Source organism: Pollachius pollachius (assembly GCF_949987615.1).
Source record: "Pollachius pollachius genome assembly, contig: SUPER_4_unloc_1, whole genome shotgun sequence".
In the NCBI taxonomy this organism is placed as follows: Eukaryota; Metazoa; Chordata; class Actinopteri; order Gadiformes; family Gadidae; genus Pollachius; species Pollachius pollachius.
In genome coordinates this window covers 200781-219746 of record NW_027641692.1, presented here as the reverse complement: position 1 = coordinate 219746, position 18966 = coordinate 200781, and the positions used below count along the sequence as shown (strand labels likewise).

At 40.4% G+C, this 18966-nt stretch overlaps 1 protein-coding gene across 3 annotated transcripts in view; it reads left to right on the top strand.

Moving 5' to 3' along the window:
• LOC307075424 (uncharacterized protein) overlaps positions 1-18966 on the top strand; it is a 218095-nt gene that overhangs the window by 60831 nt on the left and 138298 nt on the right. Inside the window, exons 31-38 of one of the 3 annotated variants that reach the window (XM_079759126.1) lie at positions 232-2017; positions 3264-3437; positions 5403-5576; positions 7539-7712; positions 9013-9186; positions 10269-10442; positions 10619-10665; positions 11138-11657. In XM_079759126.1, coding sequence (XP_079615252.1) covers positions 232-2017; positions 3264-3437; positions 5403-5576; positions 7539-7712; positions 9013-9186; positions 10269-10442; positions 10619-10665; positions 11138-11657 — 3223 coding nt within the window. Of the gene's footprint in view, positions 1-231; positions 2018-3263; positions 3438-5402; positions 5577-7538; positions 7713-9012; positions 9187-10268; positions 10443-10618; positions 10666-11137; positions 12708-18966 lie in introns of those variants that run through there. The other 2 variants (XM_079759125.1, XM_079759124.1) reach the window with 2 other exon arrangements.

Here is an 18966-nt window from a genome sequence, read left to right as displayed (position 1 = left end):
ATGTTAAAAATCGACTTTGACCCTCGGGAACGAATAATCAAATATTCTGACCCATCCCTACATTATACTGCAGATCAACAGCAGAATAACTCAGTTGAAGAGATGCAACACTATCTTGTTATATCAGCATAACAAGACACTGATTCACTATCATTATTACTATCAATATTGACCTGGTTCAACCGATGTCACCTTCCACTAACTGATGTCTTCTGTTGTTTTCTCTTTTAGGATCTGATGCTGTCGATTGCCAACAAAAAATCAAGTCTCATTTGAGGCAGAAGTTCAATTGTGTGTTTGAGGGAATCGCTAAAGCAGGACAGCGAACCGATCTGAGTGACTTCTACACAGAGCTCTTCATCACAGAGAGAGGCAGTGGAGAGGTCAACAAGGACCATGAGGTCAGACTGATTGAAACATCTTCCAGGAAACCAGCCAAGGAGGAAACACCAATCAGATGTGAGGACATCTTTAAACCCTTACATGGAAAAGATCAACCAATCAGGACAATAATGACAACTGGAGTGGCCGGCATTGGTAAAACCGTCTTAACACACAAGTTCACTCTGGGCTGGGCTGAAGGCAAAACCAACCAGGACATACACATCACATTTCTCCTAACTTTCAGAGAGCTGAATTTATTGAAAGGGAAAGAGTTTAGCTTGGTGGAACTGCTTCATCACTTCTTTATTGAGACCAAAGAAGCAGGAATCTGCAGATTCCACCGGTTCCAAGTTGTCTTTATCTTGGATGGTCTGGATGAGTGTCGACTTCCTCTGGACTTCCAGAACAACCCGATCTGGACTGATGTCACAAAGTCCACCTCGGTGGACGTACTGCTGACAAACCTCATCAGGGGCGTCCTGCTTCCCTCCGCTCGCATCTGGATAACAACACGCCCTGCGGCAGCCAATCAGATCCCTGCTGAGTGTGTTGACCAGGTGACAGAGGTGAGAGGGTTCACCGACCCACAGAAGGAGGACTACTTCAGGAAGAGATTCAGAAAGGAGACGCTGGCCAGCACAATCATCTCCCACGTCAAGAAATCACGAAGCCTCCACATCATGTGTCACATCCCAGTCTTCTGTTGGATCACTGCTACAGTTCTGGAGGACTGCTTCAAAACATCCCAGAAAGGAGAAGAGATGCCCAAAACCGTGACTCAGATGTACAGCCACTTCCTGAGGGTTCAGTCCATACAGGGGGACAGGAAGTACCATGGGAGAGCTGAAACAGATCCAAACTGGAGTTCAGAGAGCAGGGAGATCATTGTTTCTCTGGGAAAACTGGCTTTTAACCAGCTGGAGAACGGCAACCTGATCTTCTACGAGGCAGACCTGGCAGAGTGTGGCATCGATATCAGAGCAGCCTCAGTGTACTCAGGAGTGTTCACCCAGATCTTTAAAGAGGAGTGTGGGCTGTACCAGGACAAGGTGTTCTGCTTTGTCCATCTGAGCATCCAGGAGTTTCTGGCTGCCCTTTATCTGTCTTGGTCCTTCATCCACAATGGTGTCAATCTACTCTCAGAAGAACAGCCAGCCTCCGTTGAAGATAAACTCCTACTCTTCTACCAGAGTGCTGTGGACAAGGCCTTACAGAGTGAGAACGGACACCTGGACTTGTTCCTCCGCTTCCTCTTGGGCCTCTCTCTGGAGACCAATCAGATTGTCCTACGAGGTCTGCTGGGAAAGACAACAAGTAGCTCTCAGACCAAGAAGGGAACAGTGTCTTACATCAAGAAGAAGATAGGTGAAGATCTCTCTCCAGAGAGAAGCATTAATCTGTTCCACTGTCTTAATGAGCTGAACGACTGTTCTCTAGTGGAGGAGATCCAACAGTCCCTGACATCAGGAAGTCTCTTCAAAACACATGTCTCTCCTGCTCAGTGGTCAGCTCTGGTCTTCATCTTACTGTCATCAGAAGAGGAGCTGGAAGTCTTTGACCTGAATAAATACTCAGCTTCAGAGAAGGGTCTTCTGAGGCTAATGCCAGTGATCAAAGCCTCCAAAAGATCTCTGTAGGTTCACTCATAATAATGTATGACAATACACAACACAATATACCTGATAGTAGAATATATAAGTTACAACTAACAAAACTTATCTTTAGGTTCACTAATAACATGCATTACAATAAACCCCCTAACCTACTTTTCTAATAAAGATAAAGACAATAACTTAATTTAAAGTTACACAGATTATTCAATTAACGTTTAAGGATCTAATGCAGTTCAATTAATAAAACATATCTTATTCAATTTAACACCTTGAAGCAACCAATAACGGATTAACGTCCAATAACGTAATAACTGCCATTAACGTAATAATTTAAATGTAATAAAGCCAATAACATAGTAACTTGCCAATAATGTAATAAAGTTGTTGAGCCAATAATTTAATAACTTTTTTACCAATAATGTAATAACTTATTACGTTATTGGCTGGTTATTACGTTATTGGCCTTGTATTTTTTTTTTTTTGAAAATGTAATAACTGAGCCAATGATGTAATATATGAGTTATCACTTTATTGTATTTTCATTTTGTATCACATGTTTAAATATCTGACCTTACAGTGACCCCTCCACCCTCATACCCCCTCCAAAGGATGCTTTAAAGGAGCAAAGAGTGGATTTGGATTTATATGTAACTCTAAGGTTCCCCTATAGTAGTACTTTGAAAAGCTCACGACTCCGTTGAAGCGTCTGCGTGGTGACGGAGTTGGATCCACAGAGTACTATAACAGAACCCTAAGGGTTCCATATAAATCCAAAGGAGGGGAGGGGGGTAGGAGGGTGGAGGGGTAACTGTAAGGTCAGATATTTAAACATGTGATGCAAGATGCAATAATAAGGCTAAGGGTGACAGTTTCTCTCCAGAAATTGAAAATAAAATAAAGTGATGCCTCATTTATTATGTTATTGGCTCAGTTGTTACAATTTCTAAGTATTCTTTTAATACAAGCAGCTAATAACGTAATAAGTTGTTATTCTTTGCAAAAAGTTATCACGTTATTGGCTCATCAGCTTTATTACATTGTTGGCAAGTTATTACGTTATTGGCTTTATTACATTTAAATGACCTTACTGGCAGTTATTACGTTATTGGCTTTATTACATTTAAATGACCTTACTGGCAGTTATTACGTTATTGGCCGCTATAACGTTATAGGTTGATACCCAAGTCCTTCATTACGTTTAAGGTAAAAAATGTAGGTCATTTTAATCACAGTTCCTAACATGTTGTGTTTATTGTTTGTGTGAAGGCTGAATGGCTGTCATCTGTCAGAGAGATGCTGTGAAGCTCTGGCCTCAGTTCTCAGCTCCAACTCCTCTAGTCTGAGAGAGCTGGACCTGAGTACCAATGATCTGCAGGATTCAGGAGTGAAGCTGCTCTCTGCTGGACTGGGGAGTCCACACTGCACACTGGAAACTCTCAGGTCAGTTTTACTCAAGGTACAATTCTAAATAAATGCTGAACATCAAAGTTATATAACTCAGCTTATATCTCAGTACCTGTGATGACCATGTTCATGACTTTGGTATCATATAAAGGCTACACATTGTTGTTTAGGTGGATATTCTAATACATCCATATGCCTAGTTTGACACCTAAGACCTCCTGAAAGCCTTAACAGCAATATTTCCAAAAAAAGATTTGAAACTTGCAATTGTCACACAAAATGTATTTTAAAAGCTTACTATGTCCAGTATTCGCTGTTCAAATAGATAAAATAAAAAAACCCACATATGAACAGGTTACAGAAAAATATTGTTACATTGTATAACCAGGGTGAAGCGACAACTCATAAAATCTCTATTTATTGTGAAATAATAAATAAGAAGAGCAAATAATTAATAATAGTTTATTAATAGTTAAATAAAGTTGTATTATGTATATGTGCAAATGTACAAATATATAGCTATACATATAAATAATTTATTATTGAAATGTAGGATACATTAATAATTATATCTTCATTATTAATAATAGTTAACTCACTATTTTAAAACATATTTACCTTACTCAGTGAGTTCTGTTACCTGGACACTATTTGGGTTGAACCAATAGGATTGGTTGATAAAGAGACTTCAGGGTCATTTGGGGAAGGGTGAGAGGTCACGGGTGAGCGGGAAAAAGGAGAGAGAGGGAAGAGACAAAGGAGGAGAGATCTTCATCTCTTTAGAGATCGCCCAGCTAAATGATGTTCAAACATTTACTTATTAGTTGTTTGACGGTTAAATTAGTATGGGAGAGAGTGTATGTGGGGATGGTTTTATTTGTGTCTCTGTTCATGTCGGGGATGTTTTACCCGTTGAGTGTGAAGCTAGCTTGGTTTGCTAACCCCCGAAGCATCCTCTGAACGGGATATAAATCATCAGAGTAGAACACGAGGTCCACAGCAGGGGGTCAGGTAGCACCAGGTCCACAACAGGGGGTCAGTTAGCATCAGGTCCACAGCAGGGGGTCAGGTAGCACCAGGTCCACAGCAGGGGGTCAGGTAGCACCAGGTCCACAGCAGGAGGGGTCAGGTAGCACCAGGTCCACCGCAGGGGGTCAGGTAGCACCATGTCCACAGCAGGGGGTCAGGTAGCACGTGGTGACCGGAAAGCCGCGCGGTTCCCCTGAGGAAGATCATCCCAGGATTCCAGTTTCTGCCTGTCGCCTCCTCCGTCTTTTCTCATAATGGAACCAGGACTTTGTTTTGCTCGTGTTAAGAATGAAGAGTGTATCGTGATGCGACACCGAGCCGTACAGGCCTGCAACGTTTATGGCGGTAGATCACTGACTAAAGTCACGAGCAAAAATTACTTTGCGCTCCCACATAAGTAACACATCTGTGCACACAAATCATTACTGTAAGCACTGATACTGCACTCGCGCTCAGTAGTTCTGACCACGAGAGCAACAATAAAGCCTGTGAGGAAGAAACGATTTATTGAGTACACACGGAAAGTGAAGCAGCACACAACTGACGCCCCCGCACGCACAAATGCTGTCTTTGCTCTTGTGTTCGCAAAATGTTTTACTGCTCGCTCTGATATTTTTTCTATTCAAAACACAATATGCATAATATTCTAATGTAACTTCTAATAATATACAAAACATCTCTGTAGATCTACTACTATCATGTATTACAATACATAATAAACATAATAAATACAATAAAAAGCAATATTAATATACAAAACAATTTCCAAACACTATAAAACAACTATTTAATATGATAAATGAATGAATAAATTGTTAAATTTATAAAACATTTCTAATAATTGATTTAAACAAAAGTCCTTCATTACGTTAAAATTAAAAGATCTGGTTAAATAAAGGTTTAAAAAAATATATATATGTAAGTTATTTTAATCACAGTTCCTAACATTTTGTATTTATTGTTTGTGTGAAGGTTGAATGGCTGTCATCTGTCTGAGAGATGCTGTGAAGCTCTGGCCTCAGTTCTCAGCTCCAACTCCTCTAGTCTGAGAGAGCTGGACCTGAGTACCAATGATCTGCAGGATTCAGGAGTGAAGCTGCTCTCTGCTGGACTGGGGAGTCCACACTGTACACTGGAAACTCTCAGGTCAGTTTTGCTCAAGGTACAATTCTAAATAAATGCTGAACATCAAAGTTATATAACTTAGCTTATATCTCAGTACCTGTGATGACCATATTCATGACTTTGGTATCATATAAAGGCTACACTTTGTTGTTTAGGTTGATATTCTAATACATCCATCTGCCTAGTTTGACACCTTAGACCTCCTGAAAGCCTTAACAGCAATCTTTTTAAAAAAAAGATTTGAAACTTGCAATTGTCACACAAAATGTATTTTAAAATATTACTATGTCCAGTATTTATTGTTCAAATTAAAAAATTAAAAAACAACAACTAATATGAGCAGGTTACAGAAAAATATTGTTACATTGTATAACCAGGGTAAAGAGACAACTCATAAAATCTCTATTTATTGTGAAATAATAAATAAGGAGAGCAAATAATTAGTAATAGTTTATTAATAGTTAAATAAAGTTGTATTATGTATATGTGCAAATATATAGCTAAACATATAAATAATTTATTGTTGAAATGTAAGATACATTAATAATTATATGTTCTAACTATTAATAATAGTTAACTCACTATTTTAAAACATATTTACCTTACTCAGTGAGTTCTGTTACCTGGACACTATTTGGGTTGAACCAATAGGATTGGTTGATAAAGAGGCTTCAGGGTAATTTGGGGAAGGGTGAGAGGTCATGGGTGAGCGGGAAAAAGGAGAGAGAGGGAAGAGACAAAGGAGGAGAGATCTTCATCTCTGTAGAGATCGCCCAGCTAAATGATGTTCAAACATTTACTTATTAGTTGTTTGACGGTTAAATTAGTATGGGAGAGAGTGTATGTGGGGATGGTTTTATTTGTGTCTCTGTTCATGTCGGGGATGTTTTACACGTTGAGTGTGAAGCTAGCTTGGTTTGCTAACCCCCGAAGCATCCTCTGAACGGGATATAAATCATCAGAGTAGAACACGAGGTCCACAGCAGGGGGTCAGGTAGCACCAGGTCCACAACAGGGGGTCAGTTCGCATCAGGTCCACAGCAGGGGGTCAGGTAGCACCAGGTCCACAGCAGGGGGTCAGATAGCACCAGGTCCACAGCAGGAGGGGTCAGGTAGCACCAGGTCCACCGCAGGGGTCAGGTAGCACCAGGTCCACAGCAGGGGGTCAGGTAGCACGTGGTGACCAGAAAGCCGCGCGGTTCCCCTGAGGAAGATCATCCCAGGATTCCAGGTTCTGCCTGTCGCCTCCTCCGTCTTTTCTCATAATGGAACCAGGACTTTGTTTTGCTCGTGTTAAGAATGAAGAGTGTATCGTGATGAGACACCGAGCCGTGCAGGCCTGCAACGTTTATGGCGGTAGATCACTGACTAAAGTCACGAGCAAAAATTACTTTGCGCTCCCACATAAGTAACACATCTGTGCACACAAATCATTAATGTAAGCACTGATACTGCACTCGCGCTCAGTAGTTCTGACCACGAGAGCAACAATAAAGCCTGTGAGGAAGAAACGATTTATTGAGTACACACGGAAAGTGAAGCAGCACACAACTGACGCCCCCGCACGCACAAATGCTGTCTTTGCTCTTGTGTTCGCAAAATGTTTTACTGCTCGCTCTGATATTTTTTCTATTCAAAACACAATATGCATAATATTCTAATGTAACTTCTAATAATATACAAAACATCTCTGTAGATCTACTACTATCATGTATTACAATACATAATAAACATAATAAATACAATAAAAAGCAATATTAATATACAAAACAATTTCCAAACACTATAAAACAACTATTCAATATGATAAATGAATGAATAAATTGTTAAATTTATAAAACATTTCTAATAATTGATTTAAACAAAAGTCCTTCATTACGTTAAAATTAAAAGATCTGGTTAAATAAAGGTTTAAAAAAATATATATATGTAAGTTATTTTAATCACAGTTCCTAACATGTTGTATTTATTGTTTGTGTGAAGGTTGAATGGCTGTCATCTGTCTGAGAGATGCTGTGAAGCTCTGGCCTCAGTTCTCAGCTCCAACTCCTCTAGTCTGAGAGAGCTGGACCTGAGTACCAATGATCTGCAGGATTCAGGAGTGAAGCTGCTCTCTGCTGGACTGGGGAGTCCACACTGTACACTGGAAACTCTCAGGTCAGTTTTGCTCAAGGTACAATTCTAAATAAATGCTGAACATCAAAGTTATATAACTCAGCTTATATCTCAGTACCTGTGATGACCATATTCATGACTTTGGTATCATATAAAGGCTACACTTTGTTGTTTAGGTGGATATTCTAATACATCCATCTGCCTAGTTTGACACCTTAGACCTCCTGAAAGCCTTAACAGCAATCTTTTTAAAAAAAAGATTTGAAACTTGCAATTGTCACACAAAATGTATTTTAAAATATTACTATGTCCAGTATTCATTGTTCAAATTAAAAAATTAAAAAACAACAACTAATATGAGCAGGTTACAGAAAAATATTGTTACATTGTGTATCCAGGGTGAAGAGACAACTCATAAAATCTCTATTTATTGTGAAATAATAAATAAGGAGAGCAAATAATTAGTAATCGTTTATTAATAGTTAAATAAAGTTGTATTATGTATATGTGCAAATGTACAAATATATAGCTATACATATAAATAATTTATTGTTGAAATTTAGGATACATTAATAATTATATGTTCTAACTATTAATAATAGTTAACTCACTATTTTAAAACATATTTACCTTACTCAGTGAGTTCTGTTACCTGGACACTATTTGGGTTGAACCAATAGGATTGGTTGATAAAGAGACTTCAGGGTCATTTGGGGAAGGGTGAGAGGTCACGGGTGAGCGGGAAAAAGGAGAGAGAGGGAAGAGACAAAGGAGGAGAGTACTTTATTCTCTGTAGAGATCGCCCAGCTAAATGATATTTAAACATTTACTTATTGGTTGTTTGACGGTTAAATTAGCATGGGAGAGAGTGTATGTGGGGATGGTTTTATTTGAGTCTCTGTTCATGTCGGGGATCTTTTACACGTTGAGTGTGAAGCTAGCTTGGTTTGCTAACCCCCGGAGCATCCTCTGAACGGGATATAAATCATCAGAGGATATTCTTTCTCCTCAAAACACAATATAAATAATATTGGAATATAACTTCTAATATTATACAAAACATCTCTGTAGATCTACTACTATCATGTATTACAATACATAATGAATACAATAAAAAGCAATTTTAATTTTCAAAACGATTTCCAAACACTATAAAACAGCTATTCAATATGATAAATAAATGAATAAAATGTTAAATTAATAAAACATTTCTAATAATTGATTTTAACAAGTCCTTCATTACGTTAAAATTAAAAGATCTGGTTAAATAAAGGTTTAAAAATATATATATGTAAGTTATTTTAATCACAGTTGCTAACATTTATTTATTGTTTGTGTGAAGGCTGAATGGCTGTCATCTGTCAGAGAGATGCTGTGAAGCTCTGGCCTCAGTTCTCAGCTCCAACTCCTCTAGTCTGAGAGAGCTGGACCTGAGTACCAATGATCTGCAGGATTCAGGAGTGAAGCTGCTCTCTGCTGGACTGGGGAGTCCACACTGTACACTGGAAACTCTCAGGTCAGTTCTACTCAATATCTCAAACAGTTACACCACAAGTTCTACATCAGAGGACATTGAACAGATTTACCTCCAGAAAGTTAACAGGTCTAAATAAATAAGTAAATGATGTCGTCTCAGGGCTCAAGACACATTTTCTACTGGCTACTATCTTTTAAATTTGGTGGCACCCTAACAAATGTGCACCCCTTTATTAGATGTGAAAATGTTCTTGGTCACCTACCATCCATCTGTGTCCATTCATGTGAACAGATTCACTCACTTTAAATGAGTTTAAGTTAATGTTTAGAATGCATAGGGGGCAGTGCTTAATTTGAGCCGGAACACGCCGGAACATGTTCCGGGACCTCCTGTGTCACTATGAAGAATGAATTCACTTCAGTTCAATGTTGTTATCTGTCTTGTTAGACTTTATTCCCCATTGAAGTTCCACGGAGGGGGGAGGGGTGGAGGGAGGGGGAGGGACAACGAAAACATACATAATAGTAGAATATTAAAGTTATGATAACATAGAGGACATCTTTCGAGGTTAACTTATAACATGTATCTCAATATACATCACGTTATAGTGTTGTGTTCATTATTAATAAAAGGTAACCCACTATTTTAAAACGTTATAACCTTGTTCAGTAGTCTGGTTATATGGACGCTTTGGGTTTAACCAATAGGATGTGTTGATAAAGAGACTTCAGGGTCATCTGGGGGAAGGGTGAGAGGTCACGGGTGAGCGGGAAAAAGGAGAGAGAGGGAAGAGACAAAGAAGGAGAGTACTTTATTCTCTGTCGAGATCGCCCAGCTAAATGATATTTAAACATTTACTTATTAGTTGGAACCAGTAGCGGTGTTGCGTTGTCCTGCTTACTACGGTGAGGGCTTTGTATAATTTAATTAATAATTAAGGGCGACACTGACACATTTGCCGCCCTAGGCACTGGACCAGGAAGTGCTTCATAAAAGGACCGTCACCAACGCAACGCCACTTGTGTTTGGAGTAGGACATTCACAAACTGGTTGGTAGACTGGAAAAACACAGGATTTTACACACGGTGTGTGTGTGTGTGTGTGTGTGTGTGTGTGTGTAGCTTGTCTGGCTGCCTGGTCACACAGGAAGGCTGTGCTTCTCTGGCCTCAGCTCTGAGCTCCAACCCCTCCCATCTGAGAGAGCTGGACCTGAGCTATAATCACCCAGGAGACTCTGGAGCTTCGCTGCTCTCTGCTGGACTGGAGGATCCACGCTGGAGACTGGACACTCTCAGGTATGGAGAGGACAGCTCACCACTCAGGGACAAAGTCTCCTACAAGGATTCATGCCGCTGCTAGATGAAGTGGTTTGAAGAGGCAGCTGTAACTCACGTTGTGTACAACGTTATGAGACGGCCGATGATGAAGGTGAATGTTTCAACATGCTGCTCTCACTTTGTTTCCCCCCCAGTGTGGAGCACGGTGGAGTGTGGAGGCTGAAACCAGCTCTAAAGAAGTGTAAGTGTCTGTTTGATTCATCACATCACACACTCACTACTGAGATGGAAAGTCCATCCACACAGCAGGAAGTGAGATCAGATCCTACTGGGAATGAGGATGATGGCTGACATCATGTATCTTCCATATATTAATACTGTCCAATCATCATGAAGATAACATCTGGGCTCGGGGGAGGGGGGGTGGTTGACGGGGCTGAGGGTCCTGGTCCTGGTCCTGGTCCGGGCCTCCCACCACCCCCTCCTGGGGGCGGTGAGGGGGAGGGGCTGAGGGGGAGGGGGCGGACCTCCTCCCTGGGGTAGTGGAGGTGTCTGTCTGTCGGTTGTAGGTGTAGGTGGAGTCTGAAGCAATAGCGTAACATCACATGACCCCCCCCCCCCCCCTCACATGTCATGTTCAGGAGAACAGTACCAGTGATGATGATGAGGATGAAGAAGGGTTCAGCAGCTCATCATGTCTGGTTCTCCCTCAGATGCCTGTGAACTCACCCTGGACCCCAACACGGCCGGCAGACGACTCTCTCTGTCTGAGAACAACAGGAAGGTGACGCGGACCGGAGAGGACCAGTCGTATCCGGATCACCCAGAGAGATTTGACTCCTGGCCCCAGGTGTTGGGTAGAGAGGCTCTGACTGGCCGCTGTTACTGGGAGGTAGAGTGGGAAGGACCTGTTGGTATAGGAGTGACATACAGAGGAATCACAAGGAGTGGAGGGGGTGATGACAGCGGGCTTGGATGGAAAAACAAGTCCTGGATTCTTCATTGTGATGATGGTGGTTACTATGCCTGGTACAATGGTAGAGAGACAGACCTCCCTCCCCCCCCCGCTGGCTCCACCAGAGTAGCAGTGTATCTGGACCGGCCTGCTGGCTCTCTGTCCTTCTACAGAGTGTCCCCAGGTGGAGGAGGGTCCTCAGACACACTGACACACCTCCACACCTTCTGGTCCTCCTTCACCCAGGAGGACCTCCTCCCTGGGGTCGGGGTATGGGGGTGGGGGGGGTCCTCAGCGTCTCTGTGTCGGTTGTAGACACACACACACACACACACACACACATTAAGGGTGTGAGGTTTAGGGGCCTCAGTGTCTCTGTGTCAGTTGTAGACACACGCACACACACACACACACACACACACACACACACACATGAGGGGCTGGGGGAGAGGGGGGGTGAGGGGAAGGGGGGGTGAGGGTGTTGCCCCCCCTCAGGGTAGCTGTGTTAGAGAGCCCACCCCGTCCCAAGGTCTGGTGCCCCAAACTCCCCAACGTTTCTAAGGCTAAGCCTTCCTCTGGGCCCTTTAATGTTGTTAGACTAACAGAACCACTTTTCTGCTGGGGACAGAGAGAGCTGTCAGAGAAAGGTGGAGCTTCACCGCCCAGCAGAGGGAGGTGTCTGGACAGTCCATTTCCTTTATTTTACAATTTTAAATCTGTTTTGGTTTAATCATGAGTAACCTAATGAGTTTTTTTATTTTTTAATTAGCCTACACCTGGTTTACTTGTGGATGATGAGTATGCATTTTTATGTTTGCTATTGCCTTGCTATTGAGTTATGCTTCATTTTGTGGATTTAGATAATTGTTAATTGTTTACCAGTAGATCCACTGAATTCTCATTTAATGGGTGATCTTTAAACTATGTTTAATATGATGGAGAGGGAGGAATGTAGAATGTTGGTGTATTTTAGTGTCTCTCTGTGTTCACATCTCTTAGTCTAGGAACAGGCCAGTGCCTCTCCTACTGTACGAGGTGTTATTTCCAACATTCTGTCATTTGTGATGTCCCAACAAGGACGAACCAACCTGTCATCTGGGACATAGCCAGGGCCATATACCTTATCAAGGGAGACACTGTTATTTTGTTATTCACTCTTTCTTTCCTATAATACTGGCCCCAAACCTTTGGTTCGCTGAGAAGAGGGATCGACAGCCAAGGAGCACGTCTGGAGACTGCTCCTCACCTCCTACACTGAGACTATCCCACCTAAGTCTGTACCTGTGCTGTATTACATCCTCCAATAAACCTGCTATTCAACCCTCTGACCCAACATGTCAAGTTGATTTGATTTCCACTTACTACTACGAGGGAGAGATACACAAATACAAATACACAACGCAGAGTCTTTACTCTGCGTAACTTATTATCGCTGTATCAGCTGTTGTTTTCTTTTTTCTGTTCTTTTTCTTTTTCTTTTCTGAGAGCTTATGTCAGCCCTCTTCAGGAACGCCCGGAAGGCCGGGAACTTCTCCCTGCACTGTCAATTGTCCCCCACCCCCTGGCCTGACCCTGGACACTTATTATAAAGTTATAACAGTTATTGTTAGTGTGATGGTTTAGAGCAGGATAACAGCTGACTGATATAAAGTTATAGCAGCTTATTGTTAGTGTGATGGTTTAGAGCAGGATAACAGCTGACTGATATAAAGTTATAGCAGCTTATTGTTAGTGTGATGGTTTAGAGCAGGATAACAGCTGACTGATATAAAGGTATAGCAGCTTATTGTTAGTGTGATGGTTTAGAGCAGGATAACAGCTGACTGATATAAAGGTATAGCAGCTTATTGTTAGTGTGATGGTTTAGAGCAGGATAACAGCTGACTGATATAAAGTTATAGCAGCTTATTGTTAGTGTGATGGTTTAGAGCAGGATAACAGCTGACTGATATAAAGTTATAACAGCTTATTGTTAGTGTGATGGTTTAGAGCAGGATAACAGCTGACTGATATAAAGTTATAACAGCTTATTGTTAGTGTGATGGTTTAGGGCAGGATAACAGCTGACTGATATAAAGTTATAACAGCTTATTGTTAGTGTGATGGTTTAGGGCAGGATAACAGCTGACTGATATAAAGTTATAACAGCTTATTGTTAGTGTGATGGTTTAGGGCAGGATAACAGCTGACTGATATAAAGTTATAACAGCTTATTGTTAGTGTGATGGTTTAGAGCAGGATAACAGCTGACTGGAAAAAGTTATAGCAGCTTATTGGTAGTGTGATGGTTTAGAGCAGGATAACAGCTGACTGATATAAAGTTATAACAGCTTATTGTTAGTGTGATGGTTTAGGGCAGGATAACAGCTGACTGATATAAAGTTATAACAGCTTATTGTTAGTGTGATGGTTTAGAGCAGGATAACAGCTGACTGAAAAAAGTTATAGCAGCTTATTGTTAGTGTGATGGTTTAGAGCAGGATAACAGCTGACTGATATAAAGTTATAACAGCTTATTGTTAGTGTGATGGTTTAGAGCAGGATAACAGCTGACTGATATAAAGTTATAGCAGCTTATTGTTAGTGTGATGGTTTAGGGCAGGATAACAGCTGACTGATATAAAGTTATAACAGCTTATTGTTAGTGTGATGGTTTAGGGCAGGATAACAGCTGACTGATATAAAGTTATAACAGCTTATTGTTAGTGTGATGGTTTAGAGCAGGATAACAGCTGACTGAAAAAAGTTATAGCAGCTTATTGGTAGTGTGATGGTTTAGAGCAGGATAACAGCTGACTGATATAAAGTTACAACAGCTTATTGTTAATGTGATGGTTTAGAGCAGGATAACAGCTGACTGATATAAAGTTATAACAGCTTATTGTTAGTGTGATGAGCTCCATGTAACAACATGCAATAAGCATATCGAATGACATCACTATTTCAATTCAATTCAAATCACTTTAATCGTCCCTGAGGGGCAATTTAATGGGGGGGGGGGGGGGGGATCCGGGACTGATCCCAAAAGATCCGGGGCTATAGCCTCGAATGCCCAGGTCTAAAGACGCGCCTGCTACACACATACACACTACACAATCAAGCAACACACACATCGTATCAACAACATTCAACACATGAGTAAGAAGTGCTTCATGAAGTGCTCCCATTCTAAAGTGCATTGCAGCATGTTCATAAGTCAGTGAGCAGCATTAAGGAGCTGGACAGCCCTGGGGGTGAAGGTTGCCTTCCTCCTCTGTGTCCGACAGCCTGGAGTCTGTGTCCTGAGGGGCGCCACTCAAACTCAGGGTACAGGATGTGTTGGTCTGTGGTGACATGCAGTAATGTACTGATAGTCTACACAGGCATAGGCGTCGATTACGCCGGGGACGCGTCCCCACCAGTTTTCGGCATGATTAATTTTGTCCCCCCCAGAAAAAAAAAAAAAAAGAAAAAAATTAACAATTAAAAATTATGTTGGTTATGGTATATATGTTATCAATATTGTAATTGGTTTTTGACAAAATATTGGTTTGAAGTGTGCGGTTGCCTGGTACCATGGTTGTTACTTGGTACAAATAATATGGATGATTTACGACCATCTAGTGGGGAGTCTGCGAACTGCTAACGAAACGTCATCGAAGCGAAAATAAAATAAATCATCCGTACTGTTATAAATTCAAAATTAATTTAAATAGGAAAGCTAAACGTTAAAGCACATAGGGCAAAACACTCCGGTAGCACTAGGCATGCTAGCCAACAGTGTGTCGCGCTGGTAGAGGCTAGCTAGCTAAAAAAAACTCAAGAATGACATATTTCTAGAATAATATTAATTTAGCTGAGCTCATAAGACACTAGCACACTTACTGTGCACGTCAGCTTCAACTGCTTAGCTTTAAAAAAAAAGAAGCTCTGATGTCCTGTCCACTCCTTTTTGACATTATGCTGTATAATTAACTAGGTAGGATGAGAGAATGTCGGGCTCTGGTTGTATCGCTATCTCGTCTTTTTTCAGTTGTGACTAGATGCCCCCTCTGCAGCACCGTAGTTGTGGATTATTTTTGTATGAGGCGCCAGCCTGGCTTGGACAATGAATGAGATATTAATACCAATACTCTATGGCTGGTATGCAATGATGAGGCATCAGACCGTCAATTAATTTTAGCCTGAATACATAGGAAAAAAACACCAGACCGTTAGTACCACGGATGGACAGTATCAGAGCGAAAACCTGTTGAACTAAATGGATGTGGTTAGGCAGCAGGCATGCAGGCAACCCCGCGGGATACATCTGCAGACCACTGGCACATTAATAAAGGTAAGATGCGATATTTATTGCTTAAGATTTCCTGGTACTTTGGCAAGATCATTTTTTGCCCTCATGTGGTCAGCTGTTTTAACTTGAAATAGTACTACTAGCCATAGCCTCCAAGTAGCTTAACTTAAATTATCCAGTGTTTGCGTTCTTACGATGTTGGGTATAGACTAGTGGATATTACGATAGTGGAGTCGGTGGAGTCAGTCTCTTGTTGACTCAAAGTGACTTTTGGTCATTCGCTTTGCTTGAATTCTGGAATAATTGTGTCTGTGTGGTTGGGTGGGGGGGGGGGGGAGTGCATGGGTTTCGGTCAGAATGCCCTGTAGATTGGATGGATGTGTGTTGTGAATTGAGAACAGCCAGCTCATGATGTGATATATAGCGTTCAGCTATAAGTATTTTTAGCTTTTTCAATCTTTTTGTAGTGCTATGTTTAGCTACACGTTTGCCCCTTCTGAACTTAAACACGTAGGTAATAAGCTCCTCTTTGTTTATGTTGGTATAGCTCATGCCATGTCACGTCAACATTGAGTGCATCATGGAGCAGAACATAGTGGGTCATCATGTCCAATGCTTTTTGAAAACGCTTTCTTCATAAAACGTGTCAGACATCATTGTTTTGTATAAATTTTATATTAGTAAGCTACATGGGTATCCCGTCTTTCAGAACCTTTCATGACCTGCGCTAAAGAAAAATAAGGTGCATCCTCAATGTACCCAGCACTTCTGAAAAAGCACTCCAGATTGCGTCTCTGTCCCCACCACATTTTAAACCAAACTGACGCCAATGTACACAGGCTATTGTTACAAGGTATTACTATAGTATTATCACATGGTATTATTATATTATACTATTATTACATTATGAAATTATTATATTATAGTATTATCACATGGTATTATTATATTATACTATTATTACATTATGAAATTATTATATTATAATATTATCACATGGTATTATTATATTATAATATTATCACATGGCATTATTATATTTTTCTATTATTACATGGTATTATTATATTATTAAATTAATATATTATAGTATTATTACATGGTATTATTATATTATTATTACATTATTATATTATTATATTATTACATTATTATATTATTATATTATCACGTGGTATCATTATATTATAGTATCATTCCATGGTATTATTATATTATATATAGGCCTATTTATTACACATATTCTATAACGCAGACGTTACAGTTGGCTCAGTGATACTAGTGCGTGTGTGTGTGTGTGTGTGTGTGCGTGTGTGTGTGTGTGTGTGTGTGTGTGTGTGTGTGTGTGTGTGTGTGTGTGTGTGTGTGTGTGTGTGTGTGTGTGTGTGTTGCGATATCTTCGTTTTCCCCTAAAACACGTGACACGCGCTGAGAGGGGCGGCTCCTGGATCTGCCCCCTCTGAAGGGTCTGTCTCAGCGAGCAGCCCTTCTTCCTCCACTTTAAAACCTTTCACCTGATTACCTTGTTTCATAAACACTTTAACCTCTGTTTCTTCTTGCATTTATACTTTTACTACTTTATACCATATGGACGCATTTAATCCCGGAGTAGATAAGGTAAGAAAAGATAGAGTGTTTACTACCGTTTATATTGTCTTTAGGTTACTGGTAAATAATAATGATCAACCAGTTTACTACCGTTTATATTGTCTTTAGGTTACTGGTATATAATAATGATCAACCAGTTTACTACCGTTTATATTGTCTTTAGGTTACTGGTATATAATAATGATCAACCAGTTTACTACCGTTTATATTGTCTTTAGGTTACTGGTATATAATAATGATCAACCAGTTTACTACCGTTTATATTGTCTTTAGGTTACTGGTAAATAATAATGATCAACCAGTTTACTACCGTTTATATTGTCTTTAGGTTACTGGTATATAATAATGATCAACCAGTTTACTACCGTTTATATTGTCTTTAGGTTACTGGTATATAATAATGATCAACCAGTTTACTACCGTTTATATTGTCTTTAGGTTACTGGTATATAATAATGATCAACCAGTTTACTACCGTTTATATTGTCTTTAGGTTACTGGTATATAATAATGATCAACCAGTTTACTACCGTTTATATTGTCTTTAGGTTACTGGTAAATAATAATGATCAACCAGTTTACTACCGTTTATATTGTCTTTAGGTTACTGGTATATAATAATGATCAACCAGTTTACTACCGTTTATATTGTCTTTAGGTTACTGGTATATAATAATGATCAACCAGTATACTACCGTTCATATGCGTTTTGTAGAGAATACATCTTAATGTTTAACTGCTTTACTGACCTGTGGTGAATTGAATTTTAATTAATTGAGGGTGATATTTTGGATATTTTGACAGTTGGATAAATTTGCTTTGACATAGCAGTCATTATACCTGACATGTTAAAAACTTACTTTGACGTGAAAAAAAAACGTTTATTGGGGGAAAAAAACATACTTGCAGCTTGACCCTGTGCTTCTCTCATCACAGCCAGATATAAAGGATGGCTGCTTCCTGAATTGATGGTCCAACAAATGTGTACAGTGGCCCAAACACAGGGGGGGGGTCAACTTACCCACTGGTTCATCTTACCCCACCCTCCCCTATATAGGCAGTTGGCTCAGTTTGATCCTTGTGTGTTTGTGTGTGTGTGTTTGTGTGTGTTTGTGTGAGTGATTGAGTCAAATCAGTTCTGTAACTTCCTCATGTTAAAGTTGATTTCCTCATCTCAACGGTCTGTTGCAGCGAGCAGCACTTCCTTCTGCTCCTTCAAAACCGTTCACCTTAATAACTTGTTTAATGAACACTTTAACCTCTGTTTCTTCTCTTACATTTATACTTTCATAACTTTAAAGCGTATGGGACGGAACGTATTTTCCCCAGTCTACTATGGATGAGGAGAGAGAGGAGGGGGGTCCTACCTCTAAGACCGCTCTGTCTGGGGAACATGGCCCCCGGAGCAAAGCTAAGAGGTAAGGAGAGGATCTCTTTCTCTGTGACTGTTGTCCACCTCAGAGCTCAGCAGTGATACATCATGACTCCATCATTAGTCTGATTAACAGCTGTGTGTGTTGTGTAGAAGGCCAGAGCAGCAGGAGAGAACAGGATCCCCTGGACCCAGCCGTGTCTCCATGAAGACCATACGTAACCTATTCAGAAAAAAGAAGCGAATTCGTGAACAAGGGTACGAATTGATAAGATATTATAGAAATACAATGTCTATCCTACATCCATAAACCCTTGTTTCTCTTGAAGAGTCC